The sequence below is a fragment of the Prinia subflava genome, chromosome 25, assembly GCF_021018805.1.
Source record: "Prinia subflava isolate CZ2003 ecotype Zambia chromosome 25, Cam_Psub_1.2, whole genome shotgun sequence".
Lineage (NCBI taxonomy): Eukaryota > Metazoa > Chordata > Aves > Passeriformes > Cisticolidae > Prinia > Prinia subflava.
In genome coordinates, this window is record NC_086271.1 from 1,940,685 (window position 1) to 1,968,019 (window position 27,335).

Sequence of the window (27,335 nt, forward strand, 5' to 3'; positions counted from 1 at the left end):
GTATGTACACGATGTTAAACGTGACAGTCCCTGGTGAGAAAGCTCTTCCCATGTAAAATAAGCAGGATGTAATGGACTGTGGGCATCTGACACTCATTTCCTATTACTCCACAGCTACTTCTGTTCAGTCTTGCATTGTATGCATGTGATTTTATACAATGAAAGGCTCATTATAACTTTAAGCTTTTTGAGGCTGGGTCTGGTTGTTGTATGTGGCATTCACTTCTTTGTGAATCGTCCTGCGTTGCCCTGGCATTATTTACATAATATGATCAGTTTTAGGACTGCTGTTGTCAGTGAAAGCTTTGACAAATACTAGAGGAATTGCATGGCTCAGTGGATCACCATGAGGAGGGTGAACAGTACTGCAGAATCTTAATAGCGCATTAAAAGCCATTTAAAATTCAGATTCACAGAGTTTCCCCAGAAGGAGAGAGCACGGCTGTTTGCAGCTTTTAATGTGCACAGTTTTTTTCTCTGATGCTGCGAACTGGGTGTGCTTTTTGGGAGTAAATGCTCAGTGGTAAGCACAGAAGAGCATTTTTTAGCTGAAGGAAACACCACGACCCCGAAGCATCTCAAGTGTTGGAGCGTATTGCTGGTCCAGCTTTATTAGTACACTGCCCTATGTTAAGCAGCTGGTTTTTTTTTTGTGTGTGATCATGTATGACAGCCTTCACTGTGGATCATTGTATTAGTAACCTAAGGCCAGTCAAACACCATTAACTCAAAAATAACCACCAGTACTGTAACTTTTATTTGCTAATAAATATCTTAATAAACAGGCTTACCCCATCTGTAAGACCTGATAATGCCTCTTAGGAAATCATAGAAAAATAAAATACAATAATAATCAATAACTTGTACTTTGTACAAAAATCTCATTATGTTGCTCAGCAGGTAGTTTTGCCAAACCCCATATTCTTTCTGCAAAGAGATGGCATATGTGATGCAATTCACCTTAAAAACACTCTAATGTTGAGAGCTGAGCATTCTATTACACTATTAACTTGTAGGCATGCCAGCACATGAAAATTTACATGAAACATCATAGTATCATAGGAATAGAATCATAATAATAAAGAAAAGAAGGTAACACCACTTTTCAGTAAATAATAACAACATCACGTCTAATGTAAATTCCCCTTGGGACTGCAAATCGGTAGGGTAAGCTTTTTATTCCATGGATATTCCTACAGGACCGTCATAAACAGAAAGAAAATGCAGTGGGGCGTGTATGGGAGAGAGATTAGGTGAAGAAAACTAATTTTGAGGAGTGAGGCAGTCCCAGGGGGAAGCTGTGCAATGTTCAGTCTCCCAGGAGGAGCAGCTCCAGTGCCACACGAGCTCAGGGCAATGCAGGGGGAAGCCTGAGCCTCTGGTACTGCAGCACCTGCTGGGAGATGAGTGCTGAAGACTGAGCCACAGGTAGTTGTCATTATTCAAACACGTCTTGGTTAAAGAAGCAATGGCAAAACAAACCTTAGCAGGGGTCTTGAAAGAAAAGGTGGGTTTCAGATTACTGGTAAGGATATGAGCTCTGTGCTGAGGCCATGGTTTGATTTTGTAAAATAAGAGTATTATGATTATACCATTGCTTTTGAAGCCATCTACCTCTGAAGTTTTGACATGGCTGCTTAAATATATAATCTAAAGTGTCTGTCATCAAATATTTATTCATATATACACATACATTGATACATTTTATGGCTATGCTAGAACAGCAAACTATGAAGAGCAGTCATATTTAGTTTTGTACAATCTAATTTCACAGAAGAGACAGAGATTAAAACCCCTTTTAATTCAGATACATTTAAAACCAACACACAGAAATAGATAGAGGCTATCCTGAGAAAACATACCAACCACGTTATCTTCCAAAAGTAAACCAAAGCTAATGTTTGGAAGGTAGTAAAATATTCTTTTTGTATATTTTTTTCTTAAAGTCAAATTGATTTTTTAAAAAAAGTGATGACAAAATTAAAAATGTTAATTCCAACTAGAACAATGAATGTTGCTTTGCAAAAAAATAAACTATTGCATTTCAGTAAACAGGGTTTCACATGATCTTTTCAAGATTTTTTTTTCTTGCTAAGCTGCAGGCGCAATCCTGAGAAGTGCAGAGAAGTTCCCGAAGTCAGTAGGATTTGTACCACACCAGAGAAGAACGAGCCCTTTTTGTGTCTCTGGGTTTTCAGTCCCAGCAGTGCTGTGTGTGATGTAACTGATACCACCAGAGAATGCTGATATTGGCCTCAACAGAAGCAGATGGAAGGCTCTAGGTAAGAGCAACAAACACTGAATCCCGTCAGGGTTAACAAAGAAACAGCTTTTCCCACTTTCAGTGTGAAATAGACCTCTCAACCTTACTTAGAAAAGTTGGGAGAAGAAACTGCTGCAGAAGAAATGGTACTAAAAATGCTACACTGCCAATTCAAAGCTCACTGTTTCTTGGGGAGAGGCAGATAAGGAACCATGGCCATTAAGCTGTAAAATGCTTTCAGTTTTTCTTATTAGGAATCTTGGAGTGGGATGGTTTTCTTCAGATAGGGAATTAGTGAAAGAATCCAATAAATGGAACCACTAAGAGGGCATTTCTTATTTTATTTGCTATTGTGCCATTCATTAACAGGCAAATCTGAAAACACTCACTGCAGTGCACCAGGAGCATGAAGCAGCTTGTTCAAAGAGGGAATTCATCAGCCAGACTAGTGTTATGAAAGGGAGATCATATTGCATCCTGATTTATGTTTAGGAAAGAAGAAAGACAGAAAAGTCCTATTTGTTTGTTTGATGGAGCTGGTGGTTTCATCCTGAATTTAAATCCAGAAGTTTGAGAAATTTCTGGGGAGAAAAACCCCACCAACCCAGACCATTTCTGCTAGATCTCCTATTAGATGTGTAGGTCATTTAGGTTACTAATTCCAATGTCAGAGTTGACTGCCCATTCCAGAGAAAAAACAAACACTGCAGCACCCAACTTTTGTACCTTGCATTTTACCTTTTCCATGTTGGAGGTAACCACAGCCTACTTGATCATATCCCTGAGGCAGCTGCCTTGGCTTTTAGGCTCAGTGCACTCTCTTCTCCCCATTAAAAGAGGCCATCTCTTCCAGGAAAATCTGTAGAAACCTTGGATTCAAAACCTGCTTATTCACTTGTCCTCATCTTATGGATACAACTGACTTTGGCTCATGCCCTGAGGGACCAACCTACATCTCAACCTGAAATGCTTCAACAGAGCAATTAAAACCACCAAAAACTTCTCTTAATCCATTTGAACGACAAGACAGCTGGTGTCCCAGGAAGTGCTGGTTCTCTGACACCCAGTTTACCCATAGCATTAGTGGGGTGCAGGAAAGGAGAGTCTGTTTGCAGAGCTTAAGCCTACCTGCAGAATATATGGACATTGGGCTCCATCCCACCATGGAAGTCAGTAACAAACTCTCACTAATTTAGTAGGCTATTGCCTACTGACACAGAAACTTTTAATTCCTCACAGTCACACCACCCTCCCAGGAATTAGTCAAGATGTTCATTAAAATCATTCAGCAAGATTTGGAAATACTGGGTGTTTTAGAGCAGAACTTGTCCAAGACAGAAATGGAACTTCCCAAATTGACAGTTAGTGACTAAAATAATCTACAGATTGAAACATTTGGCTGCACTTTGTCTTTTCTAGCTCATCCTATTGTACACAAAGAGACTGTGATGGTAAGTTATACAGCTCAGACCACACAGCTTCTCAAAGAAAAAGATAATAATACTATTATGCTTTTCCTTTTTCCTCTTAATAATTTTCAGTCAGAGACCAGTCTGAATGAGAGAAAACTGAAACCCCAGTTTCTAAGCCAATATTAACTGCAGACTTCTACTTTTTACTATTCCTCTCAAGAAAGTCAATATGTAGCTATAAGAACAATTAGGCATTCAGAATTCTGTCTGCTGGACATTCTAATGTAAGTTTGACAACTGTACCTTTTTTTTTGTCCTGGGCTGGATCCTGAAAGATCAGAAAATAATTTTTTTTTCTTCATATCACTCAGAGATTTATGTGGTGACAATATTATGAAAATAGTCCCTAGACTGGGCAGTTTAATTGGGCATTTTTCCATCATGCACAACCAGAAATGAATATTTGGGTTCCAAAGCACATTTCTCCCAAACCTGATCTTCCAGATGCCAGATTCAAGGTTACTTTCTCTTGAGTTTCTTGACATCACAGAGCTCAAAATGCAAAGACCTGGATTTCTCCTTGATTCGTGCGTTTCCAGTCTCAGGGTTTTGGCTTACCTACCACTCAACATACAACTGCTGCTGCTGACCAGTTCTTCACTGAATTGTCAGAAATAAAGAGGTGTTAGTGTAATAAGGCAAAATAGGTTATCTCATGCTGTCTTACAGATATTTCATAGGGATTTTGATTTTTGATTATCCCTAACTCTAGTCTCGTATAAAGTCCCATTTCAAATCAGCCTTTTTATCTGAATTAAGCTGCACAAACTCAGAATTGTTTACAGATTCAGAAATTTCTGAGGTGGCACTGAGATGTGTGCAGAACAAGTTCTCAGATAGACACAGGTAAAATTCTGGACAGGAACAAAGTAGAACAGATGTAAAAACTTTAAATTACTTTGAGACTGATCTTTTAAATTCTATTGTTCCCCTATATCTTCACTGTCAGAACTTGCATTTTTTGTTCCAGTTTAATTATTCAGGGATGAAAATATCAGATAATATGCTAAACCTTTCTGGAAGAGATGGGTACTTGGGAAATCTCTTGCAGGACAGGAAAGGAAGATATGCAGGATATTTAACAAAATATACACTCAAATAGATTTCACTGAACTGGTGTTACATTATTTCACATATAAAATATGGGAATATACTTTAATCCATTTTTTTTAACCTTAGTTTTTTCATCAGTCATTGTTGTTGGTTTTCCCTTCTAAAATTCAGCATATCTTTTTATACTATACGTTGGCATATCCTGACTCATATTCCCTTGAAAATTTCCCTCATTTAACCTCCTAGGTGTCTATAAACAGCCATTTAAAAGAAAATAATTTATATATTCTGCAAACATCTTTGGTGATTTCAGCAGAGGAACTGAAAACTCTTTATAGCATGGACTCCACCTTCCTAGCTTTGCTGTTTCATGGGCACCTTGCTTCCCTTTTGGGATCACTAATTTCTACAGTAATTAGCTGAATGGAAGAGAATTAGCAGGAAGGGGTTGGGTGAGGTGGCAGCTTTCTCCAAGCCAGTTTGAAAATGTTTTTCTACCAGTGGGGGAAAAGAGAGGCTGTCCATTTCCAGCCAACAAGCCAAGGAATTTTGGGAAGAACTATACTCACACAGTGCATGCCACTAAAAAATGTAAATGCCAGTGGAGCAAATAAACCCCATTAGTGTTGTTGGTAATAGGTAATTAATTCTGCAGGTTTGAAAAATCTGGTATTACGATATACATTCTATTTACAATTCTTTATGTACATATAGACAAATATTTTATAACCACAACATGTTCACCATATCCTGGTCCATAATCGGAGGAATTATATACAACACTCATGGATGAGCAGTGTGCACTACTAAATATGGGATATGATGGTAGAAAATTTTGTCAGCTGTAAGCACCTGGCACTGTCTTATGAAACTTTTGGGGTTTTGTTAGAGCTCCTTGGCTCAGTATGAACAGTTCTTCCCATTTTACCTTACTGTAGGTTTTAGGGAGTTTTTTTCCTTTTCAGAGATGATTCGTCTCCCCAGGAGATTTCAAGATCTAAGAGGTCCTACTAAGAGTTAGCCCAGCCCAACATATATTTCCTCTCAAAAAATAATTATAGTACTATTATAAAAAAGAAATTATCTTTGCCATTTATTCAGGAAAGATTCATTACAATTGGTGAACAAGGGTGTTCTGGAAGAAAACTGTTTAACGGAATACAGAGTTCTTCAACCATGTGCAAATGCCACAAGTGTCTCTAGTTTTAGTACTTTTCCTGGAACATGCAATGGAAGACAAATTTTCATTGTGATTTTAGCTAAAGAAATACTGGACTGGGTTAGAGGCAAGTCCTGCTTTCCACTCTCTGAAGGAATATTCCCAGAGAGAGTGAGCCCGTGACAGGACAGTTACTGCAGGTACCCTGTGTTCCTAAGAGAATTCTGAGCTGCCAGAATGTGTCCCATAGAACCATTCCATCAGCTGAGGTAAAACACTTCAATAAATGCTGCAGTTTACAACAGGGCCAGCTGGAAATGAGGAACTGCTCTTTAATGCAGGGTCAAGAATGTTCCGTGCTGCTTTACCTTGGTGGCTGATGTGGTCCCATGGGATCATTCTGACATGCAAATTGCTGTGGGTAATGCAGTCTCACTAGGCACGTCCACAGTCCCAGCTATTCCTCATGGTAAATCTCAGCTGATTCTGGATAAAGGGGGTCTGTGTGTTACTTACGACCCATCTTTGGATCCTGTAGGAATCTGCATTGAAAAAGAAATTAATGAAGCCCTCTGTTAGGCTCATCATATAAAAAATGGATAGTCAGTCTTAAGTGATGTAAAAATCAAAGTAATGCAGTCTAGGATTTCTGTGTCAGAGTAATCCAGGTAATACCTAATACAATATTGGACACAGAATGTTTGGCCAGAACAACTAATTTATTTGCATTTTTTTTGTTGAGTGCACTATTTGCAAGAAAAGGATTAATCTATGCTGATGTCCTGAAGCATGGCATGTTTCTAAGCTTTCACTGGACAGACACTGGATTTAAGTTCATGGGAAAGAAAAAGGGTAAATTTTGTTCAAGAAAAATTGAAATTACATGTCTCACTTCTCTTCCTTTCACCTCCTGGCATCTTGTTGTTTTGCAGTAATTCCAATGTGCAAACACCTCATGAGTAAATTCCACCAAACCTTCTGCTGTGCCTTGTTCAGTTTAAACATCACAAACAAGACTCTCTCTGTTTCCCAGGTTCAGCCAAACGACTGGATACAGTTAAGGCATGAGATTCAGCTGACCAAGCACAGATGCCTGAATGGATGAGCTAGCACTGAATGCAGAGAAACAGGTAAGAATTATTTCTTTATGACATCCACATTATAACACCTTTTCTTTTGTTGTTGCTTGCATATTGCACACACTTTATTTTGTGAACTTTCCATGGGTACTTTTAGTCATGAAGCACTCTGTAATGTGGGTCAGATTCTGAAAAACAACCAATTGAATTTGCTTAAATTTGTCAAATTTAAACTCCAGCTGCAATATGCAGGATAACTAGAGCTAATTTTCTCCTGAAGAAAGAATTTCTTGTAACAAAGACAGTTACTCTAATTTCACATATACATTTGTGGCCTATGCAGAATTGAGCTCACATTTGAAAAATAACACCTCTTAGGGTTGTTTTTTGTTTTGTTTTTAAATTTAAAAAAAATCCTCAAACTAAAGCAAGAATAGACTAGGAATCAGCACAACAGCAAATAAAATATTTCCAAAAATGGGGAAAATGTGAGCTTCATCAAGATAACTATTAGAAAAGTGTCATACTGCACCACAACAACAGAAAAACAAGCTGTATAAACCCACAAAATCCTGGATTTACAATGTTATTAACAAATGTGCTCACTGAAAGAATCCCTTGTTCTTTCCTTTCTGGTTACCCAAACTCTTGTTTATATAAAAAATATATCTGATTAATAAATGTTTTACTTTAGTTATATTTTTTTTTCTATTGAAAAATATTTTCAGTAGTGTGATAAATTTAGAAATTAATTTTAATGAAATATATCCAGGTTGTGTGCATGGAACAATGTCAATTCTGCATTCTCACTACCAGGAATGAAAAAACTGACAAAAGACAATCTAAAAGTGCACATACACGGTTTGGGTCAGCTATGAATGATTTTGCAACCCCATTAACAAATAACAGACTCACACCTCCTCAGTAATGGATTTAATTGTGAGAAAGGCTCATTGCACAGAAGTCCTGTTGTTGGCCATGGAAGGAACGATGGGCAAAATGGATAATAAAAGGGTGAAGCAAAATCCACTTTTAAATTACTCTGTGGTGTGTTAGTATTTTTAGAAAGGCTTCAGGTAAGTGTGGTTTTCTTTCTGTAAGAGCACCTCTACCAAAAAATTATTCAGATGTGGAATTCAGGCAGAATTTTTCAAGTGACAGTCACAGAAAAGAACAAATGGTTTTTCCCCACTGAAGGGCTGTGATGCTGCAAAACTCATGCCCTTCTGCCAGACTGATGAGTTCAGCGGGAATACTCCTGCTGGCAAAATTACCTTTGGAGCTACAACAGGACTGAAGCTGCCTTTTTTTAAACAAGCTCATCAAATTGTAGAACACCAGTGTCTCCCGATCTTTAGAAAACTTGCTCCTCAGTTACATCTGCCCTTTTTTTTTTAATGAAAGAAAGATTTACTTAGTGCATTACTGTTATCTCACCGAAATCAATGCAATTATTCCAACATAAATTGACAACAGTGAATCAGGCCTCATGTGTCTTACTCTGTGATCTGGCTGGAAGCATAACCTTTTCTGCGTTGCTTTCTGATTTCCCTTCTTTGTCACTGATATACAATGGCAGCCTTTTCCAAGACTTAGGAAATACCTTGTGATTTACAAACTGTAAACAAAGCAGTAAATACCATTATGATTACACAAAGGAGTTAGTTCCTTTTGATATACACGTAGACTATAGTCATTACCCAAATGCACGTTTTAACAGAAGAGCTGTGATGCTTGAGCATGTTGGAATGCCAGGGAGCTCAGAGGTGCCCTGCAGAGGACACAGGAGTGGAGAGAAGCGTCTGCACAGGGTTACATGTGACATGCAGTGCAGATCTGCCTGGGGTTCCATGCGGTCCTGCCCCGTGCCCAGGAGTGCATATCCCATGCAAATGTAGCCCAGCATGTCTGTGTCAGCTGTCTGAATAAAACGTGGAAGCTGGAAGTCTTAGAGAGGTACAAATATTATGGTAGGCCTTTGCTGACGTTTTCTTGCATGTAAATATGGCTATTGAAGGGTTCTAAAGGTAATGCCTCTAAAGGATGTCCTTTAGAGATCTGTACTAAATGAAGATCTGGCCTGGAATGACCAGAGCTCCATTTCAGCAGAGTTTGCTTTTTAACTTCTAGAATCAGTCAGAAGTAAACTCAAGGCAACATATTACCACACTGCTGTCCTGCATCTCCTTCTCTGCCTTTGTGTAAGGTCACTGCATCCTGCAGCCTGTAACTTCCAGCAGCAGTGGGGCTGGAGGAGGAGATGGCCGGCCTGCTCCCACGGGAATGATCCCATCACCCAGCCCATGGCTGGCCCTCTGAGCTCTGCTGCTGGAGATGATTCCCAATCCAACAGCAGAGAGCTGCATGTTTGAAACAGAAAGCTTTTCTGAAATCTGTGTGCCACAACAGAGCTGATAATCATGTTTTACACATGGTCGTGGGAACACTACTACCAGTTTTCCAGCAGTAGAAGCAAACGCTGAATATTACATAAAAAATCGGGTTGTAGGGTGGCGAGGAATCCCAAGGATAAACAAGTTTTCCGACTTAATCTAAAATTTAAAGCATAAAAAGTGTCGAGTGCTGAAGTAATTGAAAATCAAGAACCTTCCTTAAGATTTCAAACAGATTAGTCTCACCATGTTCCAATTATTCACACAATGAAAACTCACTACATAAAATCATCAGTCATTTCTGCAAACAATACTAATGTTTTGAGGCACCAGCTTACCAGCATTCAAACAATTAGAAAGTAATATAATGATAGGACACATACATTTGGATTTAATTAAGAGATAAAATAAATATTTATGTTAAACTTCTTTTTGATTGCACATTTGGTGTTGGAAGTTACATGGTCACAGAACATGAAAGAAGTCAAATACTTTTTGATCTACCAGCAAATTCTAAATACATCGATAAAGAAGCCACACCAGGCCAAATAGATTACTACTTTCAAGTAAGTCCATGAAAGTTTCCCAAATACTGTTATACAAAGTTACACATCCATGCTGAGTTATCCATCAATGTGTAGCAAGAGTCTTGCAGGAGGCCAGGATTCTATCGGCAGAGAACTGGTGGAGGAGCTGTGCAGTGTGATTAAAAATTCCGGTTTGGAAGCATTAACATAGAAGTACTTGTATAGTCTGAACTGGAGACTGCAGTTCTTGAAGTTGGGAAGAGCAGGAGGGAAGAATGAGAATATTTTTCCATTTTAGAAATGCTGAGGCACAAAACACAGTTGCTTCTATTACTCTCATACATGAAATCCTTTCTCCTGTATGTGCATCATGTGTAACCGCAAAGTCTGTAAACTGCTGACTATTCGTCTCTGGTGTCCAATGAGTGCAACTCCAATTCTTCTAATGTCACTGCAAGATAGAAAGTTTCATCTTGGATGCAAATATAATAAAGCCTCTGGTGCACAAAAGAATATAATTATGTGATGACTTCTTCTCCAGGACAGTTTACCTTCCTGGCCATGGCATATAAGAAAGCTGCAAATGTTCAATTTTTCTGCATCTGTCAATTTCAATTTTTTAAAAACCGGTCATTTAAGAAATAGAATATAATAAAAAAGTGTATTTAGAACACTGGGCTTTTGTGATACTAATGGTCAATGAATCTTTCCAGATCTCAAGAACTAATCAGAGAGGTGAGTTCTAATAGCCCACTTTTAGTAATTGTTTAGCAGCAACTGTTTCCCACTCGTACTTGAAAAGGACTGGGGCTTATACACTCCATATTGCAGTTCTGAGGCAGAAATAACAGAGCTTCTGATGATCTGGCAAATGGTAGTGAGGTGGTGAGAGATGGTCGAAAGGTCAAATTAGCAGTGAATCTTCCAGACTGACCCTGATTTCCCTCCTAGTTTCCCTTCTTCTCATCTAGCCCTGCACCCCAGAGTGGGTAGCTCGAATCACTTGCAGGGCTCGACTCTGGCAGGAATGAAGTCAACAGCTACCATAGTTTGTTCTTCTATAAATCCACCAACTTTGTTTTTCTATAAACATCCCCAGCTGCAAGACCTGAGAAAGTTCACAGGGGCACTGAGGACAGAAAACTTCAGATATACCAGATTTGTCAATTATGCAAATTCCACATTGGGACATACACAGATATTGCCTGATTATCCTCTAAAACTGTATGATGGTACAACCAGCAAAGGAGCTCATGGGATAAGGCATGGCCTTCATGAGATGTGCAGTTCCAGGTATCTGCCTCTGTATCCTCCACCTGAGGAACCACTGGAGAGCTTGCAACTATTGGGTGCCTAGGCTTAACATTCTTGTGGGGCATGACATGCAACACTTGATGTCAGCAAAAATACTGAGCATCTGAGAAGCTAAAAGGAGTCAGTTTAAGAATAAAGCTTTTTTTTTGGTCTTAGAAATGCAAGACTGATGCTTAGCAATTATCAAGGAAGGCCTAACAAAGCACAGAAAGAAGCCAGCAGGTCTTGTGTAACACAAATTGTTTGAAGAGAGAAGGAATCTTTCAAAAAGTTGAAATGGTATCTAAAGAAAGTAGAATGGATGATAACCTTAGATTAGCTGTAAAAGCACAGTAAGGCAGACTAAAAAGGAACTTGAGGCCCCAACAAATAAAATAGAAAAAAAAAATTATAATAAATCATTTTGCAAAGTCACTGGGTACAAGAAATCTGCCATAAATTGTGTAAAGTCTAATGATGATTTGGGCATAAAAGAGCACTGAAAGAGTGGCCATTGTTGGACGACTTAAGCATTTGAGTTGACAGTGACTGTGGAAGAAATTGAAATGACTCCCATACCAGATACTTTCTGGGGGACTTGCCAGAGTATTTGTCTGAAGTGACTTCAGGAGAGATTACAGGACAAACTGAAAAACAAGCAACAACCCACGTCCAGACAAGATTATATTTAGGCAGAAGTCCCAAAAGAAAGTCAAGATGAAATAATTACTATCAGGGTTGTGAGAGAGGGAGTTACCAGCTGTGCTCCACATATTAAAAAAATTCATGGTGCCTGAAATATGGAGCATGGTGCAGACAAAATGTTTCCAGGGAAGATCTAGGGAACCACAGACCCATGAGTCTGTGATCATTGCAGGGCATAAGAGAAACTACAGGAAAGTATAAAATCACTGAATTCTTGGATAAATGAGCTACTTGAGTCACCATAGCTTTTGCAAATAGAGGTCTGTTTTATAAAATTACTTGTTTCCAATGGATGGAGTTGATCCATTTGATACACCTCACTTGGATTTCCAAAAGCTTTAGAGAATATTCCTCACAAAAGCTTTATAATGAAAATGAGGAACAACTTCTGTGTAATATAGGGTATAACAATATGTAGCATAATGTGGTCTTTGCATGACTAAATAATTGGTTTAAAGACAGGAGGCTAGCAGTAAATTGTCAGGTTTTACAATGTAGTTATTGATGTAAATCTGCAGGGACCTCTGCTGGGATAATGTTGAACATTATTGTTCAACAAATCAGTGAATGGTCAAGGAAAACAGGTGAGGAAGAGGTGAAAAACTCAGCTGGTGAGGCTGAATTGTTCAAAGTAGGAAGGGAAGGATCTCACAAGAGATCCCCATATGAATCCAGTTTGCCCAAACACAATATATTGAGTGCAGGGTTTACATTAGAAAAAAACAATTGGGTGGTGTCAGATAACTGGGTGGTTCCAGATAACTGGAAAAACTTCTTCATGAGGACTGATGATACTCATATCAAAGTAAGGAAATATTTTTGCCCCTGATTTGATCAAAACTGATTCCCAAGAAACACACTCACTGCCTGACCTTTGGTTGTGTTTGGTGTGGTCACAGATTGATAGAGCAGATCTATCAATTCTGGGTCTCTCCATCATACACGTCTCTTATGCTGTTTTGGTAAATAACTGCATTTGTCTTTTGTTAGTTGAGGGAGCAAAGGAAATGAAAGCACTGTTTCATACTCCACAGTATTTGTGTGTCTGCAGCATCCAAATTCAGATTAATTAGTCACTGTAGGGATAATAGATTGCATACTTACTCAATATTCATTCTTGAAACCATATCCAAAGTTGTGAAACCTGCTGCCATGAAGTTATTTTTATACTGACCCATTTTTATGGAATCCAGCCAGTCACTGACTGAAACAAACAAAGGATATTCTGGAACTTCACCAGGTGAATCTGGCATTCTGTAAACAAAAAAAATTGCAAAGGTTACCAAGCCATACAAAATATGACACTCAATTTACCCTGGTAGACACAGCTTTTACTAAAAGGCAGAAGGAATGAGAGAGGAGCCTGAGCTGTAGAGGTCAGACCTTAACAGAGTATCTCTTTAACCTGTTGTCTAAAACTTATAAATCACATCAGTCTGCCAAGCTGCAGTACTCAAACAATACATTTTATTAAAGATCTGCAGCTCAGTAACACACTGAGGAAAAGGCCTCTCCTAGTGCTCTTATTTTTGTTCCACAGAATGTTTCCTTGCAGATCGACATGTTCAGGATTATAATAATTTCATGATACAGTAGTCAATGTAGGCAACAATGAAAATGTAGCATAAGATGCAACTAAAACAATGAAACCACCATGAGATGATTTTTACATTTATCTACAACCACCCCACCCTAGATGGCTCCTCATTGTGATACCATTATGCTACAGGAACACTTTGATTACAGTACTCAAAAGCTAAATCTTGCCCTAAAAGAAGCCAAAAGAATAAAATGTGATATCCTTGCTACAGAATTACATAGAGTAGCAAATCAAATTGAAGGAGCTAATTTAGTCACATTTCTTGTTGAGTTCTTTCCCCTAATATTATCAACTGAAACAGAAAGATGGGGGAAAAAATTACAATTTTGGGGCTTTGACTTTCAGTATCCTGTTGTGTGCCACAGTTGGGAGGGCTCACAACTTCCACTGGCTTTATGCATTTTGTGTAGAGAAACTGTATGAACAAAATGCAGAAAATGCACACTGCTGCTTGTAAAAGCTTTATGACAGTCTTTAGGAGAAAGACACGATTTATTGAAAATGAAAATTCTGACACCAAAAGCCAGCCAACATTTACTGATGGAACATGACTTAATGCGTAACATAGGAAGCAACACAGCCTCATGTCTTAATGCACCAAGTTTCACCCACACACATTGAAATACAGTAAGAACAGTGATTTTCAGTCATATTATCAAAGTGATAGAGGGAGAAGCTGAAGGACAGGAGAACACTGTTAAGTACAAACTGTAATTAAAGACCTACCATGGTCCCTTCCCATCTGAATTACTCTGTGGTTCAACAGAAGAAGGTTAACCAACAACTGCATCAGGTATTCTCAAATGAATGGAAAAACATTTCCTGTGCAGGTGAAGTCAATCATAGTTCAATAAAGCCTAAATTTTTTAGACCCTAAGTTAGGATTTAAAATAAAAAGGTAAAAGGGATGGTAACAGCATTATCTCTTATTTGGTCACTGCTGCCATTCTGCTGTAGACAAATAAAGATTTAGCAAGCTGAGACACAGCTACTTTCTGCAGGATATTACTCCAGGGCAGTTCAGAAATTGCTCGAGCACTGTCAGATGGAGAGACAAGCTGTTGAATGGAGAAAAAAATTACAAAGAGAAAACAAGTACATAGGAATAACACACCAAAGGAAAAAAAAAAAAGAACAAAATATTCACAAAGATTAAGGATAGATAGTGCATAAACAGAACTCAGACAAAAATAATAATAATAAAGCCTAATATAATCTGCATGGCTTGATAAAGAAACCTCCTTGTACAACAGTGCATTAACAATAAGGCAAACCTTAAAAGGGGCTTAAATTATTTGAACCTGCATGACTTCGTGAACTCAGAACTTTGCAGTTCTCCCACCCCTTCTTAATGCCCTAAACCACGTAATGACAGCCGCTATGTGTTATGACAAAACCAGAATGTACCAAAAGGAGTCTTACACCAGTACATCCTCCACGAGGGTATGCAGGGTGCTGGGGTTGCGGATCAGCTTGTCCAGGAAGGTGACAATGTCACTGAACTTGGGACGGTGGTTCCTCTCCTTCTGCCAGCAGTGCAGCATGAGCTGGTGAAGAGAAGCTGGGCAGCCCATGGGAGCTGGAAGCCTGTAGCCCTCTTCAATGGACAGTATGACCTACAGAAATACAGTGTGTGTGAGTACCAGGCATCAAATGGTGAAAGGACGCTGTGGCACTGACAATTAGGAACCAGGGATGATAAATTATCCATGGCACAGCCACCCTCACTTCATGCATTGCTGGGGCTTCACTCGGGGAATCAGGACTGGCAGGGGTGTGACCAGAGGAGACAGGAAATATTTTGCAGGCATAAGAAACACAGTAGAAACTTTTTTAGGATCACTGGTCATCCTCTTCAAACAGCTAAGAAAGCAGGAGGGGAATAAGGAACTCACCAATACCACCATCGTTTTCATTCACTTCAGGGGGCCACAAACTCACTGGTGTGGACACTGCATCCCACCATGCTCTAATATTTGTATTCTGACACAGTGTTTGTGTGTATTTTATTAATGTATTTAGTTTAGTAATGTATTTTTATCTCTTTTTATTTTAAACCATAACTTAGGGTCTTAAATACACACAAACCCCAATACAATCAAGCACCACAAATACACATTGTGGTACCTGACAAATGTAATTGATATTCACATGTTTCTGCTGATCCTTAGACTAGGATTAATTCTGGCAATGTCTCCCACACCAAGTAACAGCAATGTTATTTTGCATTCTCCCTCAGACACTTGGATGTCTGAGATGTTTATGACAAAACGAAATTTAATAACATCATGGTGTTACCCTAAAGTGAGTGAGACCTTCAGATTCAGTGGATACAGAAAATGTGTTTGGTAAGGATTCAGAAAGAAACAGGTCTGCTGCCACAGGTATGAAAAAATTACAGTTGATCAGAGTTGAAGAAAAGCTTATTTTTAGTAACAGGGGTAGCAAAAAACATTGAAAAGAAGAGTAGCAGCCTGGCTTGATAGGAGTCAGCAAAAGTAGGTAAGGTCCATGGAAAGCTTCATGGATTCGTAACAGCTTACATGGATTCATCCTATGTAAGATTTAAAAAACACAAGGAAAGGTCAGGGGGTTCTGCTATGAGTGGTGGTAGCAGTGGGGATAATGTTACAAATTACAGGATTTTTGTGTGTGTGTGTGTAAAAAGGAATGCGAAACTAGTCAGTGGCTGACCAAAAACCAAGTTAGGAAAAAGACCAGCCTTATCACAGATACATAACCCTCCCACATAAAAATCCAGCCAATGCTAAATGTTTTCTAATGTACAAATGATTGCACACAATATTTATAACCACGCAGCGCACTAAGGAGGAACATACCTGCTGCACTGATACCCACTGTGCTGCAAGGAGACATTCCTCATTTGCACACAGATGTATGTACATGCTGCAGACATATTAATGCAGCTGGAAGGGGCTACATTAAACTGTTTACAGCAAATCAGTGTTTTACAGCACCAGCTCCGGCTTCAATATATTCAATCTTATTATCCTGGAATATATCCCTGCTCTCTATTTGAATTCTGCATTAATGCTGGCTCTGCTCAGCAATGCCTAATGCTTATGCTGCATGCATTATGTAAATAAAATAAGAGTAATGAAGCTGTGTTAGGACCCGAGCTCCCCTTGATGGCATGTCAGGAAATAGAACGAGGCTTTTGTAGCTGCTCACAGCTGCTTGTCTACGTTTCATAAACACAGGTGAGTTGGTCCTGTAATGTACACGCTGCTGTTACAGGAAAAAAATGCCACTGTCACATTGCCAGGGATGTATTTCCTTCAGAACTTACCTCCCAGTGATGAAACTGCCCCCGCAGACTCAGGAGGGACAAAACTCAACCGTGTGCATGGAATTTTATTCCCACTTATTTTTATAATACATTTATTGTTAATGTATCTCAAGCAGTTTGTCAGAAGTGGGTTCATAAAATGATCCTGACTGAGAGGGGCTGGCCACTGAAGAGGCCGTCCTTAGCAGCCCAGAAATGCAGATACCAAAATTTTTACATTTAACTGTGCCTGTTGCAAATGTGGAATTTATGAAATGTATTTTGTTTTTAAGGCAACAGGAAAGCTGTTCTACTTTTCAGAGACATATAGCATTTGCTCAACACAACAATAGAGGGCTGATGAGGTTTTGCTGAATTAATTTATTCAGGAAAAACCTAAAAGCAACCATAATTTTCCAGACATTTTCTCTGCCACACTTTATTTTAACATATCTCTGAAAATGAAGTCACAGTGCACTTTGTTTCCTCTCTTGTTCAAAAGGAACATTTCAGTATGAAGAAAAATGCCAGCTGGTACTGGGATAATTATAATTTCTCATTAATACCAGCATATTTTAAAAATAAACTGGAAATATTGCCTCATTAGTATCCCTTGTGAGGCAAGTATTATTTTTAGAGTCTAAGAAGCAAGAGTAAAGATGTGATAAGTGTCGAATACTGCAATGGGAATCAAGCCTCAAAGGAAGAATTAGAGCATTTTAAGTCCTTATTTATTTATATACTTATTTTTGCTCTTGCCCTGCCATGTGCATAGCACCCTCTCTCTCTGTTCAGAGAAATCAGATATCCATGTACCTAAAAGGGAAGAAGTACTAACTTAGTAATATAAAATGGTGTATTATAAAACATCTAAAGATTTTACACGTTAACTCCTCTCAAATGCCTTTTTCTCTTGTCAGTTTAAGGCTGACAAAGCACCACATCAATCATGAAATCTGCATCTACAGGAAGGATACAGCAACAGCTTGTTTGATGTTAGACATAGCTGTGAAGTTGGAATATTAACAGAGTTAATGTTAGATATTGGTTATGATTGCCTGAATGGCATTTTATGGACTTCTACACAAAATTTTTACAGGTTCAATTTCAAAATAATTGGCAATTGACAAAAATGCCATCTGAAAATGAAGCTGTAATCTTCCTGATAGTTTCATTATTAATAGCAACAGACATTCTTGCTTTCAAAAGTTAACTGACAGCTTTTTTAATGAGACTGAGACAGAAGAGAGTCCAGAGGGACTTATCCTTGTGTCCTCCTGACATCTGAAAAATCTACCAGGAGGGAGAGGCAGCTGCTCCTGCCTCATGGTACAGAGCCAATCCCAGGCGCCTGCCAAGCGTTTTGATATCTCTGAGTTGAAAGAACTATATTAGGATAAGTTGGGTTTTTTCAGTATTACAAGAAACTTTCAGGAGTGTAAGGAGTTTTATTCTGTTTGCTACAGTAGTTTCCTTGCATACCAATTACAAGCCATTAAATATTCTTTTCATTTTTTCCCCTTCTTTTTGAATGCTGCAGCTCTGCAACATGCATTAATTTATATGGCGGCCTCTAACAGGTGTCCCAGTAGACTTCACTCACAGCTGTTCTACAAACCAAATGCATGGAATATAAATCTTCCTTCCCTCACATGAGCATTAGCAAGCCAGATTCCTAGCACAATCTGTTCATCAGTACACTAGTTTCCTTGGAAAGTTCAATATCTTGGCTAATGTTTATTAATTAAGCAATAAGACACGACAGACTGTGCAGCAGCCCTAATTAATGGACACCTCTGGTGCCTGCCACACATCTAAGAAGTGCATTAATCAGCACCAACACAGTTTGGAAGTGACTTACCACAATAATAAAATGGTTATTTACTTAAACAAGAGCATTTCTCAAACTTAGCAACATTTTTAAGCTCTGCATTACGCCATGTACAGTATTAATTTTATAGGAAGCATTTTGCAACTCCGTTTCCTTAAGTTCAGCTTCCAAATCCTTGCTGGGGAATATGAATAGAGGATGCTGGATTTGCAGAGGTGTTGAGTCATTCTGGATACCTGTGAGCAGCTGTAGTCTCTGAACACCAGACTGGGTTTATTTAGGTGGCAGGTACCAGTTTAGAACTTCTCTCATCAGCTGTGTTCATCACTTACTTAGCCATGGTCTAAAAAAGTGAGTTCATTTCCCAAAGCTGTATAATTAGAAAAGCAATTGGCAAGATGGAATGGGAAAAAAAAACCCAAACCCACAAACCAGACCTGGCTCTGCAGAGTTTATACGTGGAAAACTTCTGGTGATCTACCCAAACCCACCCAATTCAGGAAATATGTCAATTGCTATCTAGAGAAGAGTTTTATTATGATCCAGACTCGTAAGTGTTTTAAGGGTAATATTAGCAGACATTTTGATGTGGCAGAACCTCTGACTGTACCCATGCAAGACCTTATTAACTGTTGTTTGCATCCTGTGTCTTTTATGAATCTGTTTAGTGCACATCTCTCTCTGTTGTTTTCCCTGCCATCTGTACAGGACCAAGGACCTTTGAAAGTCTTATTATTTCTGCAAAATAAGCTCATGTGAATTCAGGGAAATTTATTGTACTAAAAGAACCATCTCAATATCCAGTAAAATAAGCTTTACATTAGGTTTAATAACTTGAAATTTCCCACTGACACTTGAAGTCACTAAACCTATGTGGAAGGTCACAGGCGGTCGTTGCTCACATTCTGGCACCGAAATCCTGTGGGTAGGAGAAAAGGAGTCCTTTGTGCTGGGAACTGCTGAATTGCAGGGAAAGCCCCAACAATGGGCATCATTAGGGCCTACAGAATCATTTTGTATTAATAGATATTTTTATTTTGGATGCAGGAGTAATTAAACATTGCTGTCTTTGTGCTGTAGCTGATTATTTAGTATATTCTAAATGGAGAGATTTGTGATAGTCTTTCTTTTGTTTCTAAAGGGTTAGGTTGTTTTTTTTCCTTTTCTTCCTGAAACAGTGAAATTACTTTTTAAAATTAAAATCTCTCTCAGATCTTATCCCCAAATGACCGATCAGCCTTAACAAGCAACCAGACTTGAAGAGCTGAATAACTTAGCAACAATGTAAAAACAGCCATCTGGGAAAGTCTTGTCAATTCTTCAGAAGCAACGCAGGAATATTCTAGGCACATATATGAGAGAGGTTAAGGTGGCTTGGCTGATATTCTACATTTTGACACAGAGCTTGATGGCTGGTGTGAAGACTGAGTGTACCAGTCTGAGCTGTCACAGGGATCCATCAAACAAGAGAATTTGTGAAAACTGAAATTGTGGTAGAGAAAAAAAACCCTACCATTTCCCCTTTCCGATATTTCTTTTTCTAAAACAAGCTTTCAATTATACTAGAAGAAAATTTGTTTTTTTAAAAAATTGAGATTCCAGCCTAGATAGGGAATAAGACAGCAAAGCAGGGCAGGGAGTGGCAATAACTTCCAAAGCACATTTGAAGAAGTTGCAGATGGATCCTGGGCAGTACTCACATCCTGGTTGGACATCTCCCAGTAGGGCCTCTCTCCGTAGGACATCACCTCCCACATGACAATTCCGTAGCTCCAGGCGTCGCTGGCTGAGGAGAACTTGCGGTAAGCGATGGCTTCGGGGGCCGTCCACCTGATGGGGATCTTCCCACCCTGGAAAAAGGTTAAAACTTGTCAAGATGATTAGGATAAGAGGAACACATGTTTAAAAGAAAAGGAAAGAAAAATCACCCTGGATTCTGAGATTCTGTGTTCTGACTTCCATCAGTTTGCCTTGTCAATATGCTAAAAGCCGAAAGGAAGAAATGCCTTTTTTAAGGAATTTGAAAATAATTCATTTCATATGTAGTCTAATTCACCAATACCTGCACTCTGTGAAAAAAACACTGTTCAAAGAGCAGAAAGCATTTGAGGTGATTAATGTTTGTTCAGTCATATAAATAATCAGAACATGCATTTTGATTGAATACATCCCAAGCCCTGAATTCCTAGTTCACTGACATTTACGCTTTTTTCCTAAATGAAACAGAAACATCTATTGCAAAATGGAACACTGAAAGCTCTTAATAAAATTGTATAATCAGGAAAGAAACTATAGGTCTTCTATATAAAGCATTACATTTGAGGATATCTTTTAATTTTTGTTGTGCCCTTTAAATATCCAGGTAGAAAACAAATCAAGTGTGCTTCTACACAGGCATTTCCTTAGGGTATTTGACAGTGTCATTCTGCAGCCTACATCTTAAAATCCAAGCTCTCCCACCAAAAAAAAAGAAATCAATCAACATAAGAAATCAATCAAGAAACCCAACTTACTGTTTACAAGACCATGGGATGCAGAATTTTTCTCTGACATTACCAATTTACACCAATTTTTCGTAATTTACCAATTACGAAATCCCTTCTTATTCTCTCATAAGTAGTTTCTATGTCAGAACTACTTTTCCATCTCATTAAAAAAAAAGTATTTCTTCTCCAGGTGCACTGCTCATTTCAAAATTTTTCTTTTCTCTTTTTCTTTTCAAGAGTGTACATTTATTCTCACTCTCACTGAACTCTTTGGAGAGAGAAAAGCAGTACAGTGAAGGTGCCACTAGATGGTAGAAGGAGGCAGTCAGTGGAGCTGAGCTCACTCAGCAGTGGTTGCTTTCAACAAGCAGTAATAGATTCTGCTCAGTGTTATAATTGTATTTCTGACTGAAACAAAAGAGGAAATGAACTGGAACAACCATTTGGCAATGAAGAGAGGCCACAGTCAAAAACAAGTATGTAAATCTCTGTTAATTTGCTTTGAATGTATAAAAAATTGTCTGAGAGTTGTTGAGGCCTGACTTCAGCTGAGTTGAGTTGCTGAAGCTGTTTGTTCTACCAATAAATTGTTCAAAATCCAGCCTCTGTGGGGATGTGCCACTCAGCCAAGCTCTCCTTGCAGATGGAAAAGGCATTGTTAACATTTATGTTGTGTGACAGTGGCCAAGATGTCTTTTGGACATTTTTACTTTTTTTTTGCAGCTTTTTCAAAGCCTTTGGTCTTCACTTACTGACTTAAGCACCAATAAGGTATTTTTTTGTATTTTTGCCCAAGTACCTTCACTATGTGCCTTTTATTTATCCGTTATCCTGGTAGTCAGGTCACTCATCTGGCAGAGATGCAGAAGCCTTTGTGCCTCACCTGCTGCCACCTGCCCTCACCTGCAGTATGTGATGGTCTTGGTCCCCTCCTGGTACAGCTGTTCCACTTAAGAAGCAATTTAAAAGGTTTTTTGGGTATGCAAATGAAGAAACAGGGGAGACAAAAGAGAGCTGTGACAGGATAGGCCAGGATGATTTCTTGTCTCTTCTCCAGGAAATATTTATTTATACCTTCCAAAGAAATTGGGTAAGAGCACTTGGTGCTTGATCTCACAGTCTGGTTTCAGTGGTCTTTTCATGCAATGTGCAAGGCCTGGCTTCCTGAGGTAGTGGAAAAATCAGCCACAAATTCAAATTCAATGCCACAAATGTGCCCCTTACATTGGGATGTCCAACCAAAAGGATTTCTGAGAAACAAAAAGTTTTAGGGTCCAACAGCAGAGGGTATTTCAGAAGTATCTCATCACATCAGAGAGTTATGGTCTTGTCCTTTTTACTGGATTGAATTTAGTTCTCCATTTCAAAGATTTTATCACCAAACTTAGGCAACTCCATCCTCAGATTCCTGTTTTGCAGAGTTTTATCATTTTTTTAATTTTAAGGAAATTGTTATGTTAATAATTAAATATCTGCTTGAAGGTAAAACACAAATCTGTACATGTGAATCAAAGGCACTTGGATATTTAAAGATTTTACTTTTAATGTATATATTAACATAGTATAGATAACATAACAGGAAAACAATCTTTTTTCTTAAATGTGATTTTGTATTCCCAAATTATGCTCAAAAGTGAGGGCACATCTTGAGCAGCGTTTGCAGCTAGATTTGTGACTCCTGGCTAAATAAAAACGAGTTTTAAAGAATCTGATCAGACTCCATAACTGCTTTCATGACTGAGCTTCACTGACTGATCCCTTTCGGACTGAAACAGTAGCAGCTCACTGAGTGTGAAAATGAGAATGAAGAACAGAATCTTAACAAAATTCAAGGCAGTTCATGTTCAAGGGCATAAGATGTGTTCAGAGCTGTAAAATAAAACATTTTTGTGGTGGCTCTAAAAACCTCTAAAATTTTTACAATGGATCCATTTACAATGGGTCTCATGTATGAAGTTGTTATATTCATGAAAATGTGAATTTCAATGCTTAATTATGGTTGCAGAATATATTTTTATGCAAAAAAAAAGTTGTTCTATTTATTTAAAAGCCATTCAAAAGGTAGAGATTGCAATATGAGTACTTTAAGGAACAGGTATGACTGAATAGCAGTAATAGCTGCTCATGCATAATAAAAGAGCACATAAAGTTTAGAGTGACTGAAAATATATTTCCTGTTTCTGATTAAAATAATAAACAGTGTTACTGGTATTGGATACACCTTTTTATATTTTAATCTAACCGGGGAAATAATAAATGTAATACTTACTGTTTACACACTGCCTCACCTTCAAATTAGGGTAATTTATAAATCATTTACATATTTCTGCTATAGCAATGAGATCTCTCAGAGCTGCCTGCATTAGAGAGCCCCTTTTTGCTTTTAGGTTATTCTCTGTTGGTTTTTTTTTTGGCGGGGGGGGATGGGTTGGGGAGGAGGAGCAGAATGGGTGTTAGGAAACAAATTGTTTTTCTGCTTCATCTCATACATTAATAATGATATCAGTGATAACCTAATTTTATTTTCACACAGTGAAATAACACTAAACTCCACGGTTCAAATAATTAGAATTCAGCCTTTTTTTCCTGTATGCTGCCAGCTGAGCAGTGCCTATCTCCTGATTTTTTTTTGTGATTGTAATTTAATAAGCAATTTTACCACGCAGCATAGGAGTACCCTTGGAATTACGATATTAGGCTCACATTGCTTAGCTTGTAGAACTGTTCAGAGATGAACCTTTGAAATGGAATTTACCCCCTCAGCCACACCCACACACACGCTGGCTTTCCCTGCAGAACTGGCAACTGCACGGTTTGCCACACACTGGAAGGCAGGACTGGAACTCTGTGGTGCAGAACACCTCATTCCTTATCCCAGGCCATGCGTGAAAGAGAGACAGCCTGCACAAAGTGCCACCTCTCAGCTCACACCACCAAAAAGTGCTTGTGATGTCTTGTGCGGCCATACCTGCATTTTTGCTTTCTCCAGTTTGATTTTATTTTTTCCTATTCTATGTGTTAGACATCTCTTTAAAACCAGGAGGCATTAACAGTTCCTTTAATGAAAAATCTAACCGTATTTCCAAACTCCAGCAGAACAATGCAGCTGGCAGCTACAGCCCATTATTCTACCAAAAAAAGGTCAGGATGCATCAGCAAGCTCCAAAAGTGTGATGTGAACAAACAAAGGAGGAAGCCTTTTAGATGCCCAGAACTTCTGGCATGCCCTGGTGGCTGATTAAAGTGAGGAGTGGTAGCACTGAGAGCCTGAGAGCCTTTAAGTATTGGACATAATTCATCATTCTGTACAAAAACCTTTTGCCACTTTACTAGAGTGATGCTTTTATTTGATGCTCAAATTTTTCACGTGGAATGCTACAAGTACTCAGAATTTAACATCCTCAAATCATAATTTAGAACTATTCAGTACTTTCAACAGTCTTCTGTTGTGCCTATTGAAAAGTGTCTATTGAAATATCAGAGAAACGACATGGCAAGATAACAAAACTGCTCTGCAAAAGCATTTCAGAATTTGTGCTCATTATGTCCAATTCCAGTTAGTTCTACCAGTCTCATTTCCCTCAGAATTGAAATGAATAAACCCCCCTGATTTTCAAAAAGACTAAATTTGCTTTTTAATTTGCTGGAAAAATATTAGTTTTCTTTCAAATGTCCTGATTAACAATGCTGAAGTTAAATATGTGGAACTTGATTTTTCCCTCCTAAGTTAGCTATTCAAATTTTCAGAACAAGTTATTTATGGCTTTGAGAATATGTTAATTTTAGTGGCTGTTAACCCCTACACAGCACATCTACTTGTGTCTTCCAAAAGAGGGAAAACTCTTGATGGATGGAAGGAATTAGCACTGAAGATATCAGCAGAATTAAAGCAGACAAGATAAAATGTCTGTCCACAGATCATCAGAAACACTTCACATTAACCAGCAGAGGTGTATGAGGGTGCTTCTCCAAAATCCTCCACACCATCCTGTCATTTTGTCTTTCTAAAGGCCAAGAGATGGATGGATTGAGTAGTGCTGCACATACATGCACACCTCCTGCAAGGCAGACATATCCTTGCCTGTCACCTTTTAGCTCAAAAATCAAAGAGTTAAAATGTTAAACGACTTTGCTAAAATTCAAAGAATCATGAGAACAGAAACACAGTGGAGAGTCTCATTAGGAGTGGCAGCAGCATTCCTTTGAAACAAAGCCCTTCAGCAGCCCCTTGCCTGCTCTGAGGCACTGATCCTACTTTGGACTGTGAGACAGTAAGAAGGCTGATAAAAATGAATCGTTCTGACCCCCAAAATCCACATAAATGAAACAGCAGTGATTATTTTTGACCATTTACATCTATCCTGCCTTCGTATTTTCTTGACAGGGCCATTTAAGGAACTTTATACAGTGACAAAGAACTCCCAAATACAAGTGGTTGATTCTGTTGCCTCTTGTTTGTGTAACTAACTGGATTACACATCTTTTCATTAGAGAGGATGCCTTTATCTACAAGGTGCTCACTGAAAATAGGTTGATTTTTTGCCAGAAATATTAGTTTTAAAGTATTTGTTTTGTTTTTAGATGAATTCCAGGCCAGGCAGCTTTGTGAGGAGGGGCGGTGTCCTCAGAGCCCTGGTGAGAACCAGTCGAGCGTACAAAGGCAGATAAACCAAGTATTTTGTAGAACCTCTCTAAGACTGGTCTTTTGAAAGGTAATGATGAGACTGGAGGAGCCAAGGAGTCTCATACACTTTTACAGAATGGGACTTCACATTTCCTTAGGATCAAGAATGCATTTCACAGTATTGTGTGCTTGGCTCTTGATCACACAGAAACCCTCTCCACTTCTGAAATTAAATATCGGGAGCCAGCATCCCTACCAAATCCAGTTTAGAAACTACAGCACTATTTGACAGTAATGATAGGAAAAAATGTCATTTTTCCTTGAAACTAATATTTCTGGCAAAGATCTCTTTTCAAGAGCATCAATTTCAAGCTATCTGCCAGCTGTGTCAGCACAGCTCACATTACAGCTGTAACCAATTTCTTGAGAGTTACTTCTCCAGAGTCCTTCAATCTGCACATCCAGCCCATCCACTTTGCTTACACAAGGAGTCCTACCAAAGTCAATGGAAAAGGTGAAAAGGAATTTTTTTTTTGTTCTGAGCTGCTTATTTGAAGGATGCCTTACATTGCACAACTCTGCAACAAAGCAATTTGCTATGTGGTCTGCTCTTTCAGCAGAACTGAGTTACCAAACACAAATATTTCTCTAAACTCAAGTAATTTAAATTGAAAAAACCCCAAAAAAACCAAAAAACCCCAAAGAACTTACTAGGCACTACCTTTTCTTAAAAGCATCAAGGAAGGCTCATCTCTGAAATTATGCCCCTGCCTTGCCCAGGGCGTCATGAAGTATTTATTATTGGAAAAATGAACTGTTACCATGCACTGCTTGAACACTGGATGTTATTATCCACCATTAACGATTTCACAGCTAGTGATTTCCACACTCATATCTAGCTGACATGCACAGCAAACACTTCTCAAATTCCAGGGATCAAGTGGCCTCTCTCTGCACTGCCATAAAGCCCAGATCATTCATGCCTCTGCCCTGCCCCTGAACCCTGCCACAATTCCTTCTCTACCACACAATTTGAAGTGGCCAATAAAAACCCAGAAGCATCTGGGAACTTGGAAAGTGAGAACAAACTGAAATGGATCCTGAATTAACATAGAGCTTGCTCTGGGGTACATGAGATTTTATTTACCTAGGGCTTCTTTGAAGTTTATTCCAGAAACAAGTCGGAAACACCACAAAAACTGGGCTTTTCTTCTGAGAGTTGCAGTGCCACACATGGATGAGGATCAGAATTATTATGAGGCTGAGCTACTCTGCAAGTATCACTGCTTTAGTTTTCATCCCAGCTGCATCAAGAAGTGCAGAGAAGAATTAATACCTTAGCATCTGATGAATTTTAGTAATATTTTCTGCTCACATTTTCACGAGGTCACTTCTCATTTTATCCTGAGGGAGTTTACTGGTTATTTAAGTTTCAGTCAATTCATGGATAAGTAGGTGTTTAAAAAATGGGAAATAAACAGTCAGAAAGGAAAGGTCAGTTTCTAGAGTGGCATCCCCCAGAGATCAATGCTCATGTCCTGCTGGCGGTGTATGTAGAATC

The 27,335-nt window shown here is 38.7% G+C and overlaps 1 protein-coding gene across 2 annotated transcripts in view; it reads right to left on the minus strand.

The window, feature by feature from the left end:
• Positions 1-4,737: 4,737 nt before the first annotated feature.
• Positions 4,738-27,335, minus strand: part of EPHA6 (EPH receptor A6) — a 367,586-nt gene continuing 344,988 nt past the window's right edge. For both annotated transcript variants that reach the window (XM_063419479.1, XM_063419478.1), the window contains 4 exons: positions 20,365-20,514; positions 14,967-15,160; positions 13,049-13,198; positions 4,738-10,397 (listed from right to left, as the gene is read on the minus strand). In XM_063419479.1, coding sequence (XP_063275549.1) covers positions 10,283-10,397; positions 13,049-13,198; positions 14,967-15,160; positions 20,365-20,514 — 609 coding nt within the window. In that variant the 3' untranslated portion in view covers positions 4,738-10,282. The remainder of the gene's footprint in view (positions 10,398-13,048; positions 13,199-14,966; positions 15,161-20,364; positions 20,515-27,335) is intronic.